The sequence below is a fragment of the Rana temporaria genome, chromosome 1 (genome assembly GCF_905171775.1).
Source record: "Rana temporaria chromosome 1, aRanTem1.1, whole genome shotgun sequence".
NCBI classification, from domain to species: Eukaryota; Metazoa; Chordata; class Amphibia; order Anura; family Ranidae; genus Rana; species Rana temporaria.
In genome coordinates this window covers 523,786,312-523,806,900 of record NC_053489.1, presented here as the reverse complement: position 1 = coordinate 523,806,900, position 20,589 = coordinate 523,786,312, and the positions used below count along the sequence as shown (strand labels likewise).

At 38.0% G+C, this 20,589-nt stretch overlaps 2 protein-coding genes across 4 annotated transcripts in view; one reads left to right on the top strand and one right to left on the bottom strand.

Moving 5' to 3' along the window:
* Positions 1-20,589, top strand: part of LRBA (LPS responsive beige-like anchor protein) — a 789,979-nt gene that overhangs the window by 482,829 nt on the left and 286,561 nt on the right. For 2 of the 3 annotated variants that reach the window (XM_040331890.1, XM_040331889.1), the window contains exon 39: positions 1,705-1,841. In XM_040331890.1, coding sequence (XP_040187824.1) covers positions 1,705-1,841 — 137 coding nt within the window. Of the gene's footprint in view, positions 1-1,704; positions 1,842-9,595; positions 9,702-20,589 lie in introns of those variants that run through there. The other variant, XM_040331891.1, reaches the window with a different exon arrangement.
* Positions 4,659-6,858, bottom strand: MAB21L2 (mab-21 like 2). Its single transcript, XM_040331892.1, has one exon. It carries the CDS (start codon positions 6,145-6,147, stop codon positions 5,068-5,070), a length of 1,080 nt encoding a protein of 359 aa, XP_040187826.1. The 5' UTR covers positions 6,148-6,858; the 3' UTR covers positions 4,659-5,067.

The following is a 20,589-nucleotide window of genomic DNA, read 5'->3' as shown; positions in this document are numbered from 1 at the left end:
AGAGCAGGGATTTAGCTGAATGTCTGAAAAACCATAATTAATATTTTTAGTGTAAAATAATTGATTGGATTTGGAAGGTGGGGGGTGGGGGCATCCAAAAGTGATCTGACATTATCTTCCACAGTGGAGAATACAATGATACTGTAATAGAGGTGACAAGGGTTTAATTACATAATCCTGACAATGGCAATAGGATTAAGAGGTAATCCTCAATAATAAAGTGATGTGGCTTGGAAATGAAGTGTAAATTGTGTGCCCCCTCCCCTCCTGGACCAGGCTGCCCTCTCCCTGCTATAATTGAATGTCGGGGAGTGATTGGAAAAATGTTATTTCGCCTCTGGATTACATGCTAATGCTCAGGGTGCAAAAGAACACAGGGCTGCTTATTTCATTCATTTGTGAGGCCGAGCACTGGGAAATCAAGGCAGCTCTTGTATCTATCTGCTGCCCATCTGCAAACACAATGTATCTGTACACAGGGAATAGAGGGCAGAGGCTGCTCTAATCTCAGCAGAGCATCTTCCTCATTGTCCAAATGGCACACATGAAGATTGATGGCAGATTAAAGACACTCACCCGTCTACCAATCGATGGAAATGACAATTCATCTGAAATTTTTTGGCAGTAATTCACCAAAATCATTACCTGGCCCGTGCTCCTCATCCCCCAGCACTATATTAATCCAGAATTTCCATGTCACTCAGACACTGAATAAAAAGATTGTTTCAATGCGGAGGTGATCACATTGAAAGTCTCCGATCGATGGAAGTGCGCCAGTATTGGAGGCTTTCTCTATGGAAATTGGATGGAATGGATAATGCTGCCTCTTCCATAGAAAGGAGGACGCTGTAATGTGATTATTATAATGTGAATGCGACGAGTTGGAAGGAGCCCCACATCCCTGAGGCTGCATATTCATCCAGCATTATACATATAAAGCCATGGATACAGGCATCATCATTCCTGCAGTGCAAAGAAAATCACTTCTGTTCTCCCTAGCTACCAATCAGATCTCAGCTCTCGTTTTCTAACTCAATCAGGGGAAATGCAACATGACTGGGGTGACAGTGGTGCTGATGATGCAGAAACCAGTGGGCTAAAGGCAAACAGATTGTGCACTTTGCATTTGCACCCTGCAAGGGCATTTACTCCAGAGCTTACAAACTCAGACTTCCATCATCCAATTATGTGCAAGAATTTTTTTGTTTTGCTTTTTCCCTTGCATGTGATTGGCTATTCTTTGCATATGACGCTTCGCATCATTTACTAAGCTCTGGAGCAAATGTCATTACAGAGTGCAATTGCATTTACAAAGTGCATAGTCTGTTTGCCTTTAGTAAATCAATCCCTTTGTTTCTCTTTATATTTAATGGATGGTGTGGGCAACAGCTGTACCCTGATGCCCTTTATTACAAATGTGCCCTGAGTCATCTAATTGTTTGGTAACAACCCTTCACTGCCCTGGCTTAGTCGGCCCATTTGGCTGTAATAGGGCAGTATGTGGCAGCACTAGGGTTGGCAGAGCTCACATTAATAAACTGCATATGTAATGATAAATTGATGTATTAATTTCTGTATTGTGTGTGGCCAGTATAGAGGAACACACATGGTTACACACAAGTGTACACGGTGCTTTTCTGGCTGTGTACTGTGAAATGAATGGGGGTTCTGCTCCAGGGGTCTCACACAATTATTTCTTGGCAGGTCCGGTGAGCCTGAGCACTCCTGCTCAATTAATAGCTCCCTCCATTGTGATGAAGGGTACTCTGTCCGTCACATCCTTCGAGCTTTACTTTGAGGTGGATGAAGATGATCCCAACTTTAAGAAAATCGATCCAAAGGTAAGAGAGAGGGCTGATCCTTGCCTGGCTGGCCAGGACCCTATGATAAATCACTCTGAAGCCTTGAGCACTGCTGATAACCTCCAGCAACACTGGCAAACTCCTGTACTAATACCATACGTGTATTATTACAATGTGTACCCTTATAAATTGTTCAGTGTGTAAACGTGAAGCAGCTCCAGGAATGTGTACATAGAAAAGGTTTACATAGAAAAGGTTTACATATAGATCCATGTCGATGTGCATTGTCCCCATACTTCCTGCTCTGTGTCTGGATGGCCGGGATAGCGGCTGGCACAGCTGACATTGCCCCAGGCCTCTGCTGCCTCCATCAGCTTTGTAATCATACACGGTTCACTGCACACTACTACTCCCCACAATACAAGCTCTCCACATCGCTCACTTCTACATTGCTCCCACACTTACAATTTCTCTACAAACATCTCAATTATTCGGCTCGGTGTGCATTTATTATTTGGAAGCACAGCCTTATCGAGGAGTCTCTAAAACGATTTTGGCTTGGACTGTGTGTAGGTATAATCCACTTGTAAAAAATAAAATCAATTAATATATGTGTGTGTGTGTGTGTATATATATATATATATATATTATACACATAGATTTTAGTGTACAAGTAATAAAACGCACACATATATATTCTTCCTTCAGTAAATCAATTTCTATAAAGGGACCTTGCTTGATAAGGACTGTAATAATATATAAAAAAATGTATGTGTATAAAACACACATATGTATTTGTGTGTGTGTGTATATATATATATATATATATATATATATATATATATACATACATACACACCTCTCCCTATATATTATACACATTTTTAAAACAATTTACCTTCTTTTAGTAAATTAACAGTAAATGAACATAATATATATATATATATATATATATATATATATATATATATATATATATATATATATATATATATATACTCTTTATCAAGTAAGGTACACTCAAATTAGTTGATTTGCTGAAGAAGGTGAATTGTTTGCAAATGTACTTTCATATATATATATATATATATATATATATATATATATATATATATATATACATATATATATATATATACACACATTATAAAAATATAAAAAACTAGTCTGGTTGAAAAAAAGGATAATATGTGTGTGTGATATATAGATATAGATGTGTATATTTATCTATATATGTATCTATATATGTATCTCTCTCTCGCTATATATATATATATATATATATATATATATATATATATATATATATATATATATATATATATATATATTCTACATATAATTAGTCTGAATCAAGCAAGGTACACTCATATCGGTTGATTTACTGAAGGAAGAGGGTGAACTGTTCAAAAAACAACACTTTCATTTTGAAATGTTCTAATTGAATTAGGCGAACCTTTGTTTACGTTTCATGTACAAGTGAAAGTAGTAAGAATAGTAATGTTGCTGTCACCTGATTGGTTGTTTGAACATCGTTTTTATTATCTCAGCTCAGTACAACTTGACTTTGTTAAACCAACTCTATTCCTTTAGTAAGTCACCCCCATTATTGTGTCGATACAAGGCATTTGTTAGTGAAATGTAAAAGTCCTGTAATGAGCATGGCTTGTGTGTGTTGTGTTAGGGACCGTGCTAATCAGTGTAGAAGAAAACATTATGACAAGCTTTATAGGCAGCCTGCGGTGGAGATAGGATCTGAGAGATAAGATCCCTGTTTATATTCACACTTTCCTTGTTTTTACAGTCAATCAGTAGCCACCGGCTAGCAGCCTGTTTGTCATTAAAGTAGACGGGTTTGACATTATAGGACAGTTCCTCTATCTCACTAAAAATATGCATCCTCGGGATATTGTGTGTGCTATAAATGAAGAGAGGAAGGTACAACATCGTTACAAATTATATATATATATATATATATATATATATAATCTATAGTTATATATATAAAAAATATATAAACATATATATATATATATATATATATATATATATATATATATATATATATATATATATATATATATATATCTCAAGCTTTTATTAAAGTGTTTCTGTAAAAATCTAGTTTATAATATATTATTTTTAAGAAATAACTTTGATTACTTTCATTCTTACTATTACTTTCTCCGCTATTGTATTGTCTAATTGATATGTTTGCTTTACTTATTACAGTAGAATTCCAGTCCAGCTTTGTATATATTTGTATCGCTTTGATGAATATAATGTAGAGATAAGTAAAACGTGCTTTATTCCACTGATTTCAGACACCACAAAGCACTCTGACATTCTCACACACGGGATGCATTCTCTGTTCTCATTTATCAAGACAGACATCTGAAGTTATACTTGTTTTGTTTTTTTTATTATTATTCTTTTTCTGGTTTCAATGTGTCAGCTGCTGGGCACAGGCTGACGTTGGCACTATAATACATTTAACCTTGGTAAACTTTTTAAAGAAGAAAATTTGTACATATAGTTTAAATAATTTTTTGTTCACTTTGTGACAAACATTCAGGCAAAAAAAAATAATAAAAAGAAAATTGCTACATTTCATTATGAAAATGTACCTTGATTTTCTTAAGTCCGATTGCTTCTCGTGTGACTTGATTCACATTGTTTGGAAGGGGAGAGTCACCCCTCACCTCCTGTGCAAGGAAAAGTCCCACCCCATTGAAGGGTGCTGGGGGCTGCTTGGTCCCTCTTCTTAGGTTGTGGAAGAAATGGAGACAAAGGGATTTGTTCGGTGCTTCCAATTAGTCCCTAAATTGTTCTGGATCTTAGGACCTTGTTAAATCACAACAAAAATAAAGTTGTGATCGGCGAATGGAAAGTTTTTAATAACCGCTTGAGGGGAAAGTGTCTGCGTTTCAGGTGGAGTATAAATAAAATGGGACTGGTTTTGGGACAGAGGGGCTATGAAAGTCCTGCCATGCACCATATCACACACCCCTGTGTCACACATTTGGAGTCAGTCGGTAAAAAGTATTGCTAGAGTTCTTCCCCCAACCCTTGTGATCTGCAAGTGCATTAAAGTTTTCCTTTGTGTGCTATGTGTTTGCATTAAAAGTTATGAAAATAAGTATGGGTCGGCCCTAACATTGCTGCAGTCCTGGGACTGACATGGCACATGTAAACTTTCCCATGCAATGTCTTTTGGCCTGCACTGGAATCCAGTGGAATGTAGTCTTCCATGTCACTGCCCGTCTCATAGTTTATCCAAGCTCTTGGGGTTGGTGAGGATCTCTCGGGCTAGTCTCCAGGTCTGCTTGGCCGCACTCTCTAGGGCAGAGTGAGGTTTGCCCTGGAACAGGTCCAGGTTGGGTAAGAAGTAGTGCGGACACCTGCGGCACTGCAGGCAGGAGATGAGTTGGAGGAGAATGCCATTGAGTCGGTCCCCTAGGCATGCCTCGTCCCAGTCGGTCTCTCGGGGGTGCTTCTCACATTCGTAGAGAAGTAGGGTCTTCATATGGTAGTTGTTGAGCGGCTGTCCGGGCAGTTCTAGGTGTCTGTCCCGCAGGGTCTTGAGGACGGACAGACATTTGTTCCTGCAGCCCCCCAGCAGCAGCCGGTTCTCGGCCTCGGCGAACTGGAGGACCCAGGCGTCGCTCTCGGCGGAGCTCTGCTTGCCGGTCAGGGAGTAGCACTCTTTGGAGAGCAGGTTGAAGCCCTCTGCTTTGACCTCTGCCACCCTGTTGGGGCCAGGCCAGGGGATGTGGGGCAGGGGCCACTGAGCCGCGCTGCGGGGCCAAATCCCGGTACATTTGAAGGCCGGGGTGATCTGCACCACATAGCGCTCCCGGATCCGCAGGCGGACTTCGCTAGTGTCGGCAATCATCTTCACCACGTCCCGGTAGCTGCACTTGTCTACGGCCTGGGCCACCAAAGTCTGGAAGCGGGAGCGGATCTTCCTGGCCGAGAGGTAGCCGGAGGCCGTGATGAACTCCACCCACAGGGACATGCTCCTCTTCCGACCATCGCTCAGCTTGAGCACCGCACAGCCCGGCAGGGAGCCGTCATCTACGAAGTTAAAGACCCCCATCTGGTTGAGGTAGAGCACCACTTCGAACTCGTTGGGGGAGACCACCTCCAGGCCCTCGTAGCGGGCATCGATCTCGGTCAGGGAACTGATGAATCGGGGCTCCTGCACCTCTACCTCCTTCAGCACATCGGCCACCACTTTACACACCTCCCGGATGGTCTTGGCAATGGCCGCCTTCCTGGCCTGGCAGCGCTCTGTGTAGTATTTGTTCAGCTGGTAGACCAGCTTGGCCTGGGCAGCGATCATGTTGGGGCACAGGTCCGGGCTGTACACCGGAGGATCGCAGTACGTTGAGGGATCCAATGCTTTGCTACGTGCTAATCAGTGATGCCAATGGTCGGGGGCACAGGGGCTGGTGGCCTCAGGACAAGTGTGGCCAAAGTGTTCATGGAGGAGGAGAGCTGCCCACTCAAAGTCGCATGGTCAGTCTATAGGAGTGGTGATGAGCTTTCCTCCTCTTCTTCTTCTTGTTGGAGGCGTAGCCCGGTGGTGTTACAGCAGGGCCAATCCTTGGTAAAGTTGGCGCAGATGGTGATGATGATGGGTGGCACAGGATGGTTAAGGTGAAGAAGAAGAGTTTGCAGTGTGCCCGCCTGGATCCTGCTAAGCGCTGTCTCAGGGCTATTGCACGAGTTGCCTAGTTTTATGAATGGTCCCAAGGCCCTGGAGGAGGGGGGGCGGGCCCTTCTACCTTCCATAGAACGCTTAGCTGTCAGCGCCTCAGCCAATCAGCGGCCACAGCGAGCAGCCCTCTGATAGCAGTGCACGAGCTGCACCTACTCTGGAAGATGTATGACCAACAAACAGTCCTCCTCACCTGAGCCCTGGACACTGCCACCACTACCGGGTACCCTCCTTGTCTTCACCGATCACCACAACGACTGCTACATGACCTGCCTCTAACTCCATGGGCTCTAGGCTCCGTGTCAGCTGGGGAGGTGGTGGGCTTTGCAGGGAATGCGATGTGCTGTGCTACGATTCCTCTGCCGGAGCTTCTAGCAAGGGGTTAACACGTGACATCCATTCTCCCTTCTTATTAAACATCTGTTTTCATTTCACATCAGTCTGATCAGCAGGGGAAACAAAACTTTCTATTGTAGAAAACAAATACAGAAACATTTATTTTAGGTCATCAGAATTTCTTCTAAGCATTTTATGCAAATCCCTTTAATATTTATCATTTCTATTTACACTGAGCTGTGTTGTGTGTATGTTATTTACCTAAGTGGGATACACAGTAGATGGTTTACTATGACTTCTGTATAGAACAAGTTTAATAGTGAAATCTAGGGCGAGCCTTACTAAGGAGAAGGATTTCCTTCTGCATCTTACACTATAGAAATAGGATTTATCGGTAGCAAATATGCAGAAATGTGCCTACCTATGTACACATTGTGTGTATAATGTACACACCTTTCTCTCTCTCTCTCTCTCTCTCTCTCTCTCTCTCTCTCTCTCTCTCTCTCTCTCTCTCTCTCTCTCTCTCTCTCTCTCACACACACACTTTCTCTCTTTCTTTCTCTATCTATGCATTATATATTTATATATTAATCGAGATAATGTTTTGTCTCTGAATTATACAGTACAAGTCTGTGTATTGTACAGATCACTGTATATATTACACTAATATATATATATATATATATATATATATATATATATATATTTACACAATTTTCTATGACTTCTACAATGCATTATACGTTTGTGTATTGTATAGATCACTGTTGGGGTAAATATATATATATGTATATGTGTATATATATATATATATATATATCCCCCAACAGTGATCTATACAATACACAAATGTATAATGCATTGTAGAAGTCATATGAAATTGTGTGTATTTTATATTTATATATATATATATATATATATATATATATGTATGTGAGAGAGTATATTGCATGTATTTATTCTTTCTATGAATTCTTGAATTCTACAATACCATTTTTATATTTGTATTGTATAGGTTATCTGTGTGTTGATAGTTATTACTCTTCTTGTATTGCTGAGGTGGTTTCTTTACTATATATTAAAAAAAAAACAAGGTATGTATTAATTTGTATTGTGAAAATATCTACCTGTCTGACTTCTTTGTGAGTTTCCATTTAGCTCAATATCTAAGGGGGTCCTATAGTAGGAATGACTTAGTTCTGATGGGCCGGTCGGTGGGGCTCCTTCTCCGGATTTTGGCTTTTAAATACACCTGCTTGTTGCTAGAATTCTCTACATCGCTGATAGTATTTCTAATTAAAATAACGACATCTTCGTATGTACATTCTGTTCACGTGTAGTGTCAACATAGTATCAGATTGTAAGCTGTTATATTAGTATATTTCCTAGAGTAATAATGAGTTACTCTGTTTCACGTTTGAAAATAGTGAGGAAGTAATCGCTTGTATGAGTGTACATACACACACACACACACACACACACACACACACACAAAATAAAAATCATGTACACACACACACTAGTACAAATTGGTGGGAACGGGTGGGTATCGTTCTATCCGTGTATGGTGTGAGCATGTTGCTGAAGTTGGTAGGTGTGTGTGTCATAAAGCTGACATATCACTAACAATCCTGTAGGTGTATGATTGGCCATCAGAGGTGATATGGGGCCAGTGTATTCTCTTTAGCAGTGCTGGCAGTATGATGGTATAGAGGGGGGTGCCCATGTTGTACACACAGTCGGGGTCTTCCATCCAGAATCTAGGTGTCAGTAGAATGTGCAGGCACATCTCTGAGTTATCTGATGATGGATAGGAGTACAGCCCACATCTAAACCTGTCCTCCGGCCCTCTCACCTCACTGTACAGCGCCGCAATGGCTATTTTCAAGGTGCAGCCAATCTGTCAGATCTCTATTGCTATAGCACCCCTTTTTTTTGTTAGCAGAAAGAACTATAGCACTTTTTTAGATTCTCCGTGGGATGGATGGATGGATCCTGGTGGGCGGGGCTGTGAGCTGTCATCGGAGACTGACAGTCTGCATGTTGCCGCGTCCCGTGTAGTTTGCGTTGTGCGGCGACACCTCACCTTCTTCTATACTTTACTTTCCTTTTCTCTATAGATAGATTTATCCAAGTTACACCAACTTCCCACCCGGAACTTTCCTTTTCTCAGACGAATTTGTTTTTATTATTGTAGCTTTTTTATATTGTTTCTAAAACATGGAACGCGTCTAAAGATTGTGTTCCAGCATACAGGAATGAAGGACCTCTTTTATTCCCCTCTCTGATGTTTCATCGGGATATTTTTCTCGGTTCTTATTGGTACTTGGTGACAAAAGCCTATAAAAAGCGGACCTGCCTCTGAGATCCGCAGTCCTCGGCGTCCATCGTCTATACCTGGACGAATAGTGAGCACCAGCGGCCGCTTTGGTTGGTGATATCGATCGATGCAGATCAATATATATTTTAAAATGTATTAATTTTCTAGGGAAAGAATAGCCGAATCTTCAGCATTTCCATCTTTATATATAATGGATACATCATTTTGTTTTTATTAAATCTCCCAGACGTGCTTCCATTTCTAGTAAACCTCTATGAGAAAAGCGCTGTGCCCTTTGCCTGTCATTTTCATACATTCCTGCACTGCTGATGAAGCTTGAATTGCTGCCGGGAATGGAGGGACTTATGGAATAGAGAAGTTCTTTTTTTCTCCAGCAATAGAGCTGAGCTAACGGATTTTAGAAATATCTGAGAATGACAGTTTTAATCCAAATCACAATGCTAGTAAAATTCGCCTGCTTCTTTGTTGGTTTACAGAACTGCGAGTTTTTCATATGCAAGTGAGTTCCAACTTGTAGAATATTACTAGGTGGTGTAAGCCTCGGTTTACTGATTGTTATATACTGCTGTATCAATTCCAACCTGTTAGTTGCTATTTTGTTTTATTCATATATCATTGAAATGTAATGTATACTTGTTTTAAAATTTCTTTGTGTATGTATGTCTATACAGTGCATGTGTGTATGTGTAAAATATAATCTGTTTATGTATGTAGCTATGTACATGTGTGTATAATAAATACATAAATATATATATATATATATACACACACACACACACACACACACACACACACACACACACACACACACACACACACCTGTGTATGTATGTATGTATAATAGATTGTGTATGTATGTATGTGTGTGTGTATATATATATATATGTGTGTGTTATATATATATATATATATATATATTTCCCAACACATAAGTAACACATACAACCCTTATATAGGTGTGTGGGTGTATATACAAAAATATACAAACTCCAAATGCCTATATATATATATATATATATATATATATATATATATATATAGGCATTTGGAGTTTGTATATTTTTATAGAGAATACTATGCACACTGTACATGCATATATTAGACCTGCTAGTCTTTTAAGTAGCGGAAACTCCTATTTCTCTGTGAATTAACTAATACCGCCTAGTTAAAATGTTGTTAAAAATAAATGTATTACGCACTCCTCTGCAGTGTGTTTATTTTTATGCTGCCTTATTGGTACGTTATCCTAATTTATTTTAACATTAGGATATTTAAATTAAAAATTTTTTTTCTTTTTGAAATGTTAATTTAAGATTTTATTTCTGATAGATATATATATATATATATATATATATATATATATATATATATATATATATATATATATATATATATAGCCACAATATAGAAAAACAATGCAGAGCATGCAGTTAAATCACCCATATTTATCCGTTTCTAAATTTTATTTGTATGTGATTATTTTATTCTTTTGTAAATTGCATGTATACGCTAATATCTACATTTATTATTGCATGTATACACTAATATCTACATTTATTATTGTATGTATACACTAATATCTACATTTATTATTGCATTGTACACTAACCTCTAAATTTATTATTACATGTATACACTAACATCTACATTTATTATTGCATGTATACACTAACATCTAAATTTATTATTGCATGTATACACTAACATCTAAATTTATTATTGCATGTATACACTAACATCTACATTTATTATTGCATGTATACACTAACATCTACATTTATTATTGCATGTATACACTAACATCTACATTTATTATTGCATGTATACACGAACATCTACATTTATTTTTTACCAGATCTTTCTATGTTTTTCAAAAATCATAAATGAAGCAATTACTGTAATGTCTTAACCTGCTCTTTATTGCTGTGAGCTGTTCTTTATTTGTTCATTCACTTTAATTGGTGATGCTTCCAAATTGACAAATAATTTAAGATTATAATGTATCCATTTTTTTTTTTAGGGAAAAGTGTAACTGTTGCAAGCTAGAATTGTTCTACATGTAGCTAGATTATTTGCTTCACTCTCCTATAACTAAGTGTATACTGTATAGTATAGTGTTGAGGTGTGTCTGAGATCTCTATTCTCTAAGGAGTTTAATAATAACATTGTGATGAGCAGATATTTTCAGCTAGTATTCATGTTGTTTACAAGTCCCCATGCATGTGCTTGTTTCTCACTGAGGTTATGCTGTTCACTTAGTTAATTGCCCATGAAATACATTGGTGCTTTTGTTTATGCCAAAGCCCCTCCTAGCACCAAACTGCCTTCTTTTCTGTTTATTTTGCTGTTTTTCTTTGCCTTTAATACTACTGCTTCCTATAGAAATCTTCTAGGAAGACTTTGTTGTTTTATTGTCATATTGTGTTAAAAGAAAAAGAGCCTATAGCAAAGGAAGACAAAATGTTTACAATATCCAGAACAGTGTTGTTTCCTTCAAAAACAAATTACAACAAAAGTGGGGAATTTTAAAACAATCTTAATACATCTATAGATGTGTTTAAATTTGATTAGCGGTGTATGTGTACAGCTTTGATTAGATTAGAAGTAATCATATCTGTATGTGTTAATGTTTTAAAGTCCTTGTTTCTGTATTTGGATTTTAATAATCTACAAAAGGCCAATTCGTTTTTCTTCCAACGTAAAAGTTGATTTCCAGAAAGTGATAAAAATAAAATAAAAATAGTTACCTATTTATTAAAAAAAAATGCATAATGTTGGCTAGATATTGGCTTCCTGTACTCAGCGGCACACTGACCTAAGAAGGAAGGGTTGGCAAGGGGGAAATGCAGGGAAGACTTCATAAGCTTGTTGCTGCTCCTTCATTGTCCGATTAGATAGAATTCTGTATTGCCTAACTGCAGATCGGTTTGCACAGAGGCACATGACCTGGATGTGCTGCCTGGCAGGGGTGTATGAATTATAAAGCAGACTGAACAAAATGTCAAATTATTCGGCAAGTAAAACCGTTCTTAATATGGAATTAAGCTGTGTATTTAGCTTTTTTGCTAACTTTGCTCTAGATATGTGTAGCCACTGGAGGGGGGAACCAACAAATCTGAATATTATATGTCACAAAACAAATATTGGGTAGAAATATCAGTAATTCATCAAAAGGTATTTTACCAAAAATACTAGATATTTGCCCTTTGTGGCCTGGGCTATGCATACAGGTTTGGACTGTACAGTTTAAAGCAACTGAAGGAAGTCAGTCCTTGGAATCGAGTTGCCATAGAAAATCTAAACATTTAATATTCTACACTGACTGGAATGCACCATGAGATTAAAAATCCGATTTTCTGGGATTGCTTTTTATTTCTTGTGTGTTTACTAGGGGAAGCACAATTTCTCATGGCTCAGTGTTCCCCCTTTAAAAAAAACAAACACTTATTTCTCCCCCTTGGCTACCAAAATGCTATTAAGTGCGGATTTTCTCCCATAGGCCTTTGCATATTCTGATCAGGCAATTGCACATGGGGAACAGAGAGGCTCTGGGTCATTCATTCAGTCTGTCATTATGCTGCCTCTCCTCTGCTTTGTTACAGCGTTAAGCAGACATAAAGCGAAGCGCATGCAAGCCATGTATACAGCTTCTCTGTATGTACGCAGCTTCTGTTCTGCTCAGATGTGTAACTAAGGAAAGGAGAAGCAGTGTACTGATACAGGGGCTGAATGAGCGGTCCTCATCTGCCTTGCTATGATCCAGTTTACTCTTAAAAAAAAAAGGGTGTACAAATCTGCATTTGGGGGGGGGGGGGGCATTACTAATGTCCTGAATTCTGACTCTGTTTAGGAAAAGAAGGGAACCTAACTCATTTTGATAACTCCACCACAAGAAATAGTTGTTTAGAGGAGTGAGGTCACTCCTTTCATATATATATATATATATTATATTATATATATATATATATATATATATATATATATATATATATATATATATATATATATATATATATATATATATATAACATTTACATTAAAGACCAGGATAAATGCTCAAAAGAGCTGGGATTTTTACAATTCCAATAACAAAATCTACAACATGAAATACAATTTACATATTTTTTATTTAAACAAAATAAGTTAAAGATTATAAAATAATTTTGAATTGGGTATCCACAGTATAGTTATTTACTGATGATTCATCGGTAAACAACTATACTGTGAATATCTAATTGAAAAATGATTTGGATAAAATTCTACTTATTTTTTATGTTGTATATGAATTAGATAAAAATTATTAAAATGTTATCTCATGTTGTAGATTTTGCTATTGGCACCTTAAAAAATCCCAGCTCCTTTGAGCATTCATCCTGTTCTTTAATTTTGGTAACTGTATGTATACAAATGCATCACTTGTTTCTTATCTTCCTTGTATCAATAGGCCAGTTGGTGCAGTGTTAGGTGAGACGTTAATCAAAACTTTTGTGGGTCAAAATGACTAAAATAATGTGGCTAAAGCAGTGGAAATGCTTCCTAAGGCTGGCCATACATTGCACAGTTTTCTTCAATTTTCTTTAGTCTTACCTTCAACTACGTAGTGCAAGGGCCTGCCTGATTGCATAAAAATTGAAAGTGTTTAAGTTTGACCTCATATTATATGGTTTTATTAAATTTAAAGGACAATTATACAACAAAGTTGTACAATATATGGCCAGCCTTAGGCCCCATACACACTATTAGATTTTCTGCAGATTTTTGTCTTCAGATTTACCAAAACCATGTAGTGCAAGGGCCTGCCCGATTGCATACAAATTGAAACTCTTAAGGTTTGACCTCATATTATATGTTTTTTGGTAAATCTGAAGACAAAAATCTGCAGAAAATCTAGTAGTGTGTATGGGGTCTAAGGAAGCATTCAGTCTAAAGGCCCTGTTGTCAGACTGGTTACTTGATAAAGCAGTTTTTGCCTCGACGGCTCACTGAAGATATTCCACTTCACATAATTGTTGTTTTTATTTCTTTGCCTTTTGTTATTCTGATGTATAATCATACTTTTATTAATTCAATTGTCATAGCTTCAAAAAACAAAAGTAGGCAAATTCAAACATCCAGAGGAATCTTCTGGATTTTGCTAATTTTTAACATCTTATGGCTATCTGAAAACCAATGTATTTCCTTTTTATAAAATTCTGTGTCCAGTACACCAAGGTCTTTGCATCAGAGAATGAATATTGGAATGTGCTATGCTTGAGTTATGTAAGTTTTTTTATTTTTTTCATGCTTCTTGTTTATTCCAGTATAGGCAGAATGTTTCGATTTTATAGATGAATGCATTTTTGGGGGACGGCTTTTTTTTTTTCTCATTGCAAATAGCCAGGTTTCTCAGTGTTGTGCTTTCACACCTCTGTAACTAATGCATGTGTCATGTGCCAGCAAATGAATAGAATGCTTCTTAGGAATTACACAGGTGGCAGGAGAAGGGCTTTTCATGTGACACACACAAATCCAGGGAAGCCAAATAGCGGGTGTTCACAGCCCAATTACAACGGCTTTTTTTTCTTCTTGAGAAACCTGCCCCTGTTTTAGTAGCTTGCATGTTAAAATCATAAAGCATCTTTCATATCGCAGCAGTATGACAGAAATCATTTTTTAGTGATGAAGAGAGAATGGGAGCCGTCTCCTAAGTTAAAGTCAGGATGTAAACCAGCTGTGTAGGCCTAAAGGTATCTAGGGCCCGCCAATCTGTTTCTCTTCTATTTTGTTCCTTCTATCTCCTTTTATTATCTCTGGATCCTAAGGAGCTATTCTGATTTTCTGCCTGGTTTTGTCTGCTCTTGAGTCCTGGTTTTGTGGGATGACATTACTTCTGCATAGAGTGAAAGAACTTTGATCTATAGCTCTGGCTGCTTTCACATGATTTGCTCCCTGGGTCTGGATACTTTCCATGCCCTTTCACTTCACTATCAGCTAGGCACAGAGAATGACTTAAGGTGCTACCAGATATATAGTTAATCATTGTATCAGAGATGTATAGAGAGCCATCATTTCTTGACTTACTTCTTCCAAACTGCTGCTAATCACTTTTTCTTTTGTGAAACTACTTTATTCCCCTATTTGTATAATCCTTTGTTAGGGCTTTGGTTCATGCAATTCAATATAGAAACCTGCCCTAATTTTACTGTATGAACCTGTCAGAGAGCAAGAAACTTATGATAACCTCTCATTTTTTAATCTCAAAGTGCACGCAAGTCATTGATTTGCGCATGTTCAGCACGCTGTGTACATATGTTGGATATGACTACTTGCACAATCCAAGATTTCTACACTTTTTTTGAGCCTCCAAGGGGCTGACACATGGATGCTTCACATAGATGATACATCCTCAAACTCAAACACAGCATTTCCGAGGTGGTGCCAATCTACTTGGCGTCCGGATGTTGTTTGTACATGTTTTTTTGTCTTGTCTGAATGCTTTGCTGCATGCTGGCTTGCTTATCTAGCAATGCTGAACAATCTTATGTTCCATGTTGTCATGACTGTAGGCACAGTTCAAAGATTTTAGACTATTGTAATAATAAACTCTATTTTACTTTATTAATAAACAGTCTTCACTTTCTGTCACTACTGTAGCCTTCCTTTTTTGTAACCCCCCCACGCCCCGGGGAGTATATATTTTTATTTTTTCTACTTTTTTGAGCTGAAATTATTTATAAAAAAGTAATTGTTTAGCAGCATTTATATTTCATAAATGTAATGTTGACGTACAGTTAGATACAATGGCTGCATTCATTTTCTTTACATATGTGTAGTGCAATTTAGTAAAATTAAATTCATGGTCCATATATCGCTGCATTATAATTATTGTAAACATCTTCATTTTTTTTGTAAGTCGGTTATGTGATCTTTCTTCAAAACATGTGTAATACATGGGCAGCCCACTTTCCTAGCCTGTGACGTGTCCTACACACGTCACTGCAGGGTTTTCCTTTCCTTCTGTTTTGGTGCACACGAAACGTTCTAGCGGGAAAAAAAATAAACATTAAAAAAAAAAAGGTTCTAAATTTAAAAAAAATGCACAAAAAAGCCATTTAAAGCAATACTTTGATTTATGGACAAACATTGTTTATTTTTTTAATTAACTGAGAGATCCTACATGGCACCCCTGCACTCATGTAGAGTGGCTCAGGGGTTGTGATTGACAGCAGAGCACATCCTCTTTGCTCCCTTGTTTATCCGTCCCCCATGCTGGTCATGTGACAAATAGGAAATGTCTGCTGTCAGTCATGGTCAGGACTGTCATGTTGGGTGTATAGCAGTGGGAAAAAAAAAAAAAAATCACAGATGCTTTGATCTGAAATTGGAGCATGCACAGACAGAGTGGCAACTCTAAAGAGTGTGGATATGTCAGAATAGCGTTGCCACTCAGAGTAAAAAATTATGATGAACTGCAGGGGCCACCAAGTATTTAGTAAACAGGATTCTAAATTTAAGGAAACCCTCAGCACACATTACGAGAGAAAATATTTTAGGAGCTTTAGATAAAATTTAAATTTTTTGGGAGTTCACTGACACTTAAAGCGGATGTCTGCTGAAAAATAAATATTTAAAAGCCAGAAGCTACAAATACTGCAGCTGCTGACTTCTAATATTAGGACACTTACCTGTCCTGGAGTCCAGCGCTATCCACAGCAGAGGACGAGTGATCGCTCATCACTCTGCTGCTCCACTTCCTGGTTCCCTCACCGAGGATGGCGGGGGGAAGCGCTCCGGCTTCACTGCCCGGTTCCCTACGGCGCATACGGGAGTTGCGCTACGCCTGCCGATTGGCTCCCGCTGTGTACTGGGAGCCGAGTGTTCCCAAAACACAACGGGGGGGGGGGGTGTGACATCATGCCCGCAGTCTGCCCGAGACTGTGTGGCCAGAAGTGGGTGCAAATACCTGGCTTTAAGAAGCCTGAAACAGACTTCCTGTCTTATTGTGATGACACTCACTCAATACAATGGAGGAGCAGCATCGTTGTCACCCTAGATTGTTCGCTCCTGATTTGGAGTACAGAGGTGAACTGGGCTGGTCATTTGTTTTTTCAATTTCAAAAATAACTTTTTTTTTTTTTTTTTTTAACCTATACGAATGACACATGCTGAAGACAGATATATGCCCTTATAAAAATAATATTCCTTCAGGTTAATGAAAATCCCCTATAGTTCAGATTGTCATTTAAAAACTGGAAACTGTTGTTGGGAGTTACTGCCTACTGTTACTGAGTGTGCTGTGATGTTTAAAGCAGATTGTATTATGATATTAAAATAAAACACTGTAATTTGATTGTTTTTACTTCCCTTTTGATCGAGCAGCTTGATAACCATTAATGTTTTATGTCTGGAACAAGTGCTAATATGCTTTGCATGATATTTTATAACTTTAGACACTCATTGTAAAAGTGTCAAGGGGATATTTAATCATCTTGTGGAGGTAATGTTTCCTTTGCATTCCATGACTTAAAGTGTGTATTTAAAAATGGAAACTGTCATAACTGATTTGCCTTAATAAGGAAGGGGGGTCATTGGTCGTTAATAGCTTGCACATTTTGATTTTTGTTTCTTTATGCAAATATGCAGTCAATTGTTCCACCTTTCAATCACGATTTTTCTTTTTAGCATTTTTATTGAGCAAGGAAAAGGAATAACAAATGTTAATAAATTCATATGCAGTTATATACAAAAGAATAGTATATAAAGGTTTCTGGTGAATAAGACAGATTGCAAGAGATAAAGTTTGCCAAGGTAGTCGTAATCACAGTTTGATATTTGGTCTAATTTTTTAGGACACATTATTGATTTTTATATAGATGCCTTTTGCAAATGTCACTCTTGCGTATGTGAAATGGATTCTTGAAAAATCAGAAGGAAGGGATGCTGTCAGGGGTCTGGCAAAAAACGGTCACCTTTTGCCATTTACACTATTTCCCCCTCCCATTACCATGCATTTACACCATTTGTAAAAAAAAATTGTACAGGAGAAAAAAAAAATCTGTATGTTTTTTCTTTTTCATTCACCCCCCCCCCCCCCCCCTGCTAAAATCATTAAAGAAATGGCTTATCCATGGTCCCAGATTTGAAATTTGCAGGATCTGTTTAAAGCCCACACATATTCTTTGGGGAGATGGCTGTTCTTGCTTAGTGAGACACCTTATATCAATACAGTATACAGTTTTCAGGAAACTTTGTGTGCAACCATGTTAAGAATCACAAGAACGTCATATACTTTACCCAAAGTTATTATAGTAATACTGATGCCTATTTGCTGCTGACTTTTCAATTATCATGCATGGGTTATTTTTTGTGTTTTTTAGGGGTATTTTTTTGTCACGTAATAGTAAATAGGCCCTGCTACACGTTGCATCACCCATGAGTCTATATTAACAGAGACATTTTCACTTTGGCATTTAAAACAATGCTGATCTGCATTGGTGTATGTGAATAAACTTTACTAAGTTGTGCTGAGCATTATTAGATTTTATTAATTATTGGGACTGCAGTCTTAGAAGCACCACCATGGTAGGCCAGAGCAGAATGTGTTTTAGGCCACAGTTAATTTTTGCTGCTTCATCATACCAAATAAGGATGAGCTCCGGCGTGTTTGCAAACCCCACGTGCAGAGCCCGCCAGGACGTTGGCTCGGCGCTGCGCTAATCACAGGCAGTGAGACATTTCCCGATCTCTGCAGCCGCACATCGGGACAATGTCTCACTGCCTGTGATTAGCGCAGTGCCAACTTCCTGGCGGGCTCTGCACGTGGGGTTTGCAAACACGCCGGAGCTCATCCTTAATAACAAACAACTTCCAGCCCCCTGGTAAATGCCAGAATTTGGAGATTACAAAGTCAGGATTAAATTAATTGTTATATAGCATTCGTAAACTTGGATTAAAAAAAAGTGAAAGTTTTAGTAGTATTTAGTTTACCAGCAGTAGAAAAATGTCAGTAGAAGTCTGACTGTTTTTTATGGCTCTGTTTTTCCCCTTGTGCTTATTTTGAATAAACAGTTCTGTTATATTTTCTGTGCTTGTGACAGCTTGAGCATTATTAAAGGTACAATAAATTGCAGTGACACTGTTTGAAAGTAATATGGCATTTATTTTTTTTTCTACTTAACAGACATTATTTGAGGTTTACAACTACCATATGCCACATTAAAAGCAAATGATACGTTGATACCATGTCCTCTACCTTAACAAATACATTTTATGCATTCATCTTGTACAGACAAAATTCCACAGTGCATTACTGTTGTCCTGCTCTGGTGTTATGGCACTAAATGTGAAAGAGCAAACATTAATTTAACATAGGCTGATTAAATAATTACCCGTATTTATCGGCGTATAACACGCACCCTAACTTTAAGAGGGAAGTTTTAGCAAAAAAAAATTTCCACAGCCCCCTGCGTATAACACGCAGGCACAGTTTACCCTCTATTTTCAGTGTTATACGCCAATAAATACAGTACATCTAAAATGGTTTATAAACACACATTTCTAGTCTGTTCTTACATATTAGAGATGAGTTTAAATGTGGTCTAATAGCAAATTCTAATGTTTTTATTTTAGTTGCATTATTTTAAGTTTTTCCTTGTTTGTTTTAAAAGACTACAATTTTTTTTTGGGATTGCCATTGCTGGGAAAGTGTGCGGTGATAGACAACAATTAGTAGATCCTTGAGGCATCACTAAGGAATTCTAGGTGAGGGTGGTTCAAGGGTTCTTCAGTTGTGTGTCCCGGGGCTTGCCCCGACTGATAACACCCTTGCTGGCGTGAAAGTGCAATGCAAATTATGACAGTTACAACTTTCTGCTTTGTTTAACTTGTCAGTTTATTTCCTGGCTCTGAGCCAATGCTATGGTGTTTCCAGCTAGACCATGCTTGCCCTAAATCCAAAAGGTCACATTTATACAGACAGACCTAGGCAGGGCCTAATTGATGAGGAGGGGGCAGAAGTAGAATTTACTAGGCTGCTAGTTAGGTTTCTCCTGTTGTCCAGAAAGCATTAGGCAGATACAGCCCTTTTTCATGTTAAAGGCCGACCCCTCAGCAAAAGCTGGCAATCAAAGGAAGCAGTCACAGGAACCAGTGCAAGCATGCTATTGATTTTTCTGTTAGCTCTAAGTAGTTTGTTGGATGGGTAAATGGGTGACAGAAGCAGATAGGTTGTTATTGATGACTTCTAGAATAGTACGGACATGACAAGCTCATATTTTTTTCGGCATTATGCATCCAGTAGTGTTAAATAAATCTGAACTGCTTCAGAGCAAAGATGACCATAGTATTAGTACTGCAAGGTTCAGCTATACAGCAGGGCTTCTGTTTTCCAGGCAGAAAAAAAGCACATT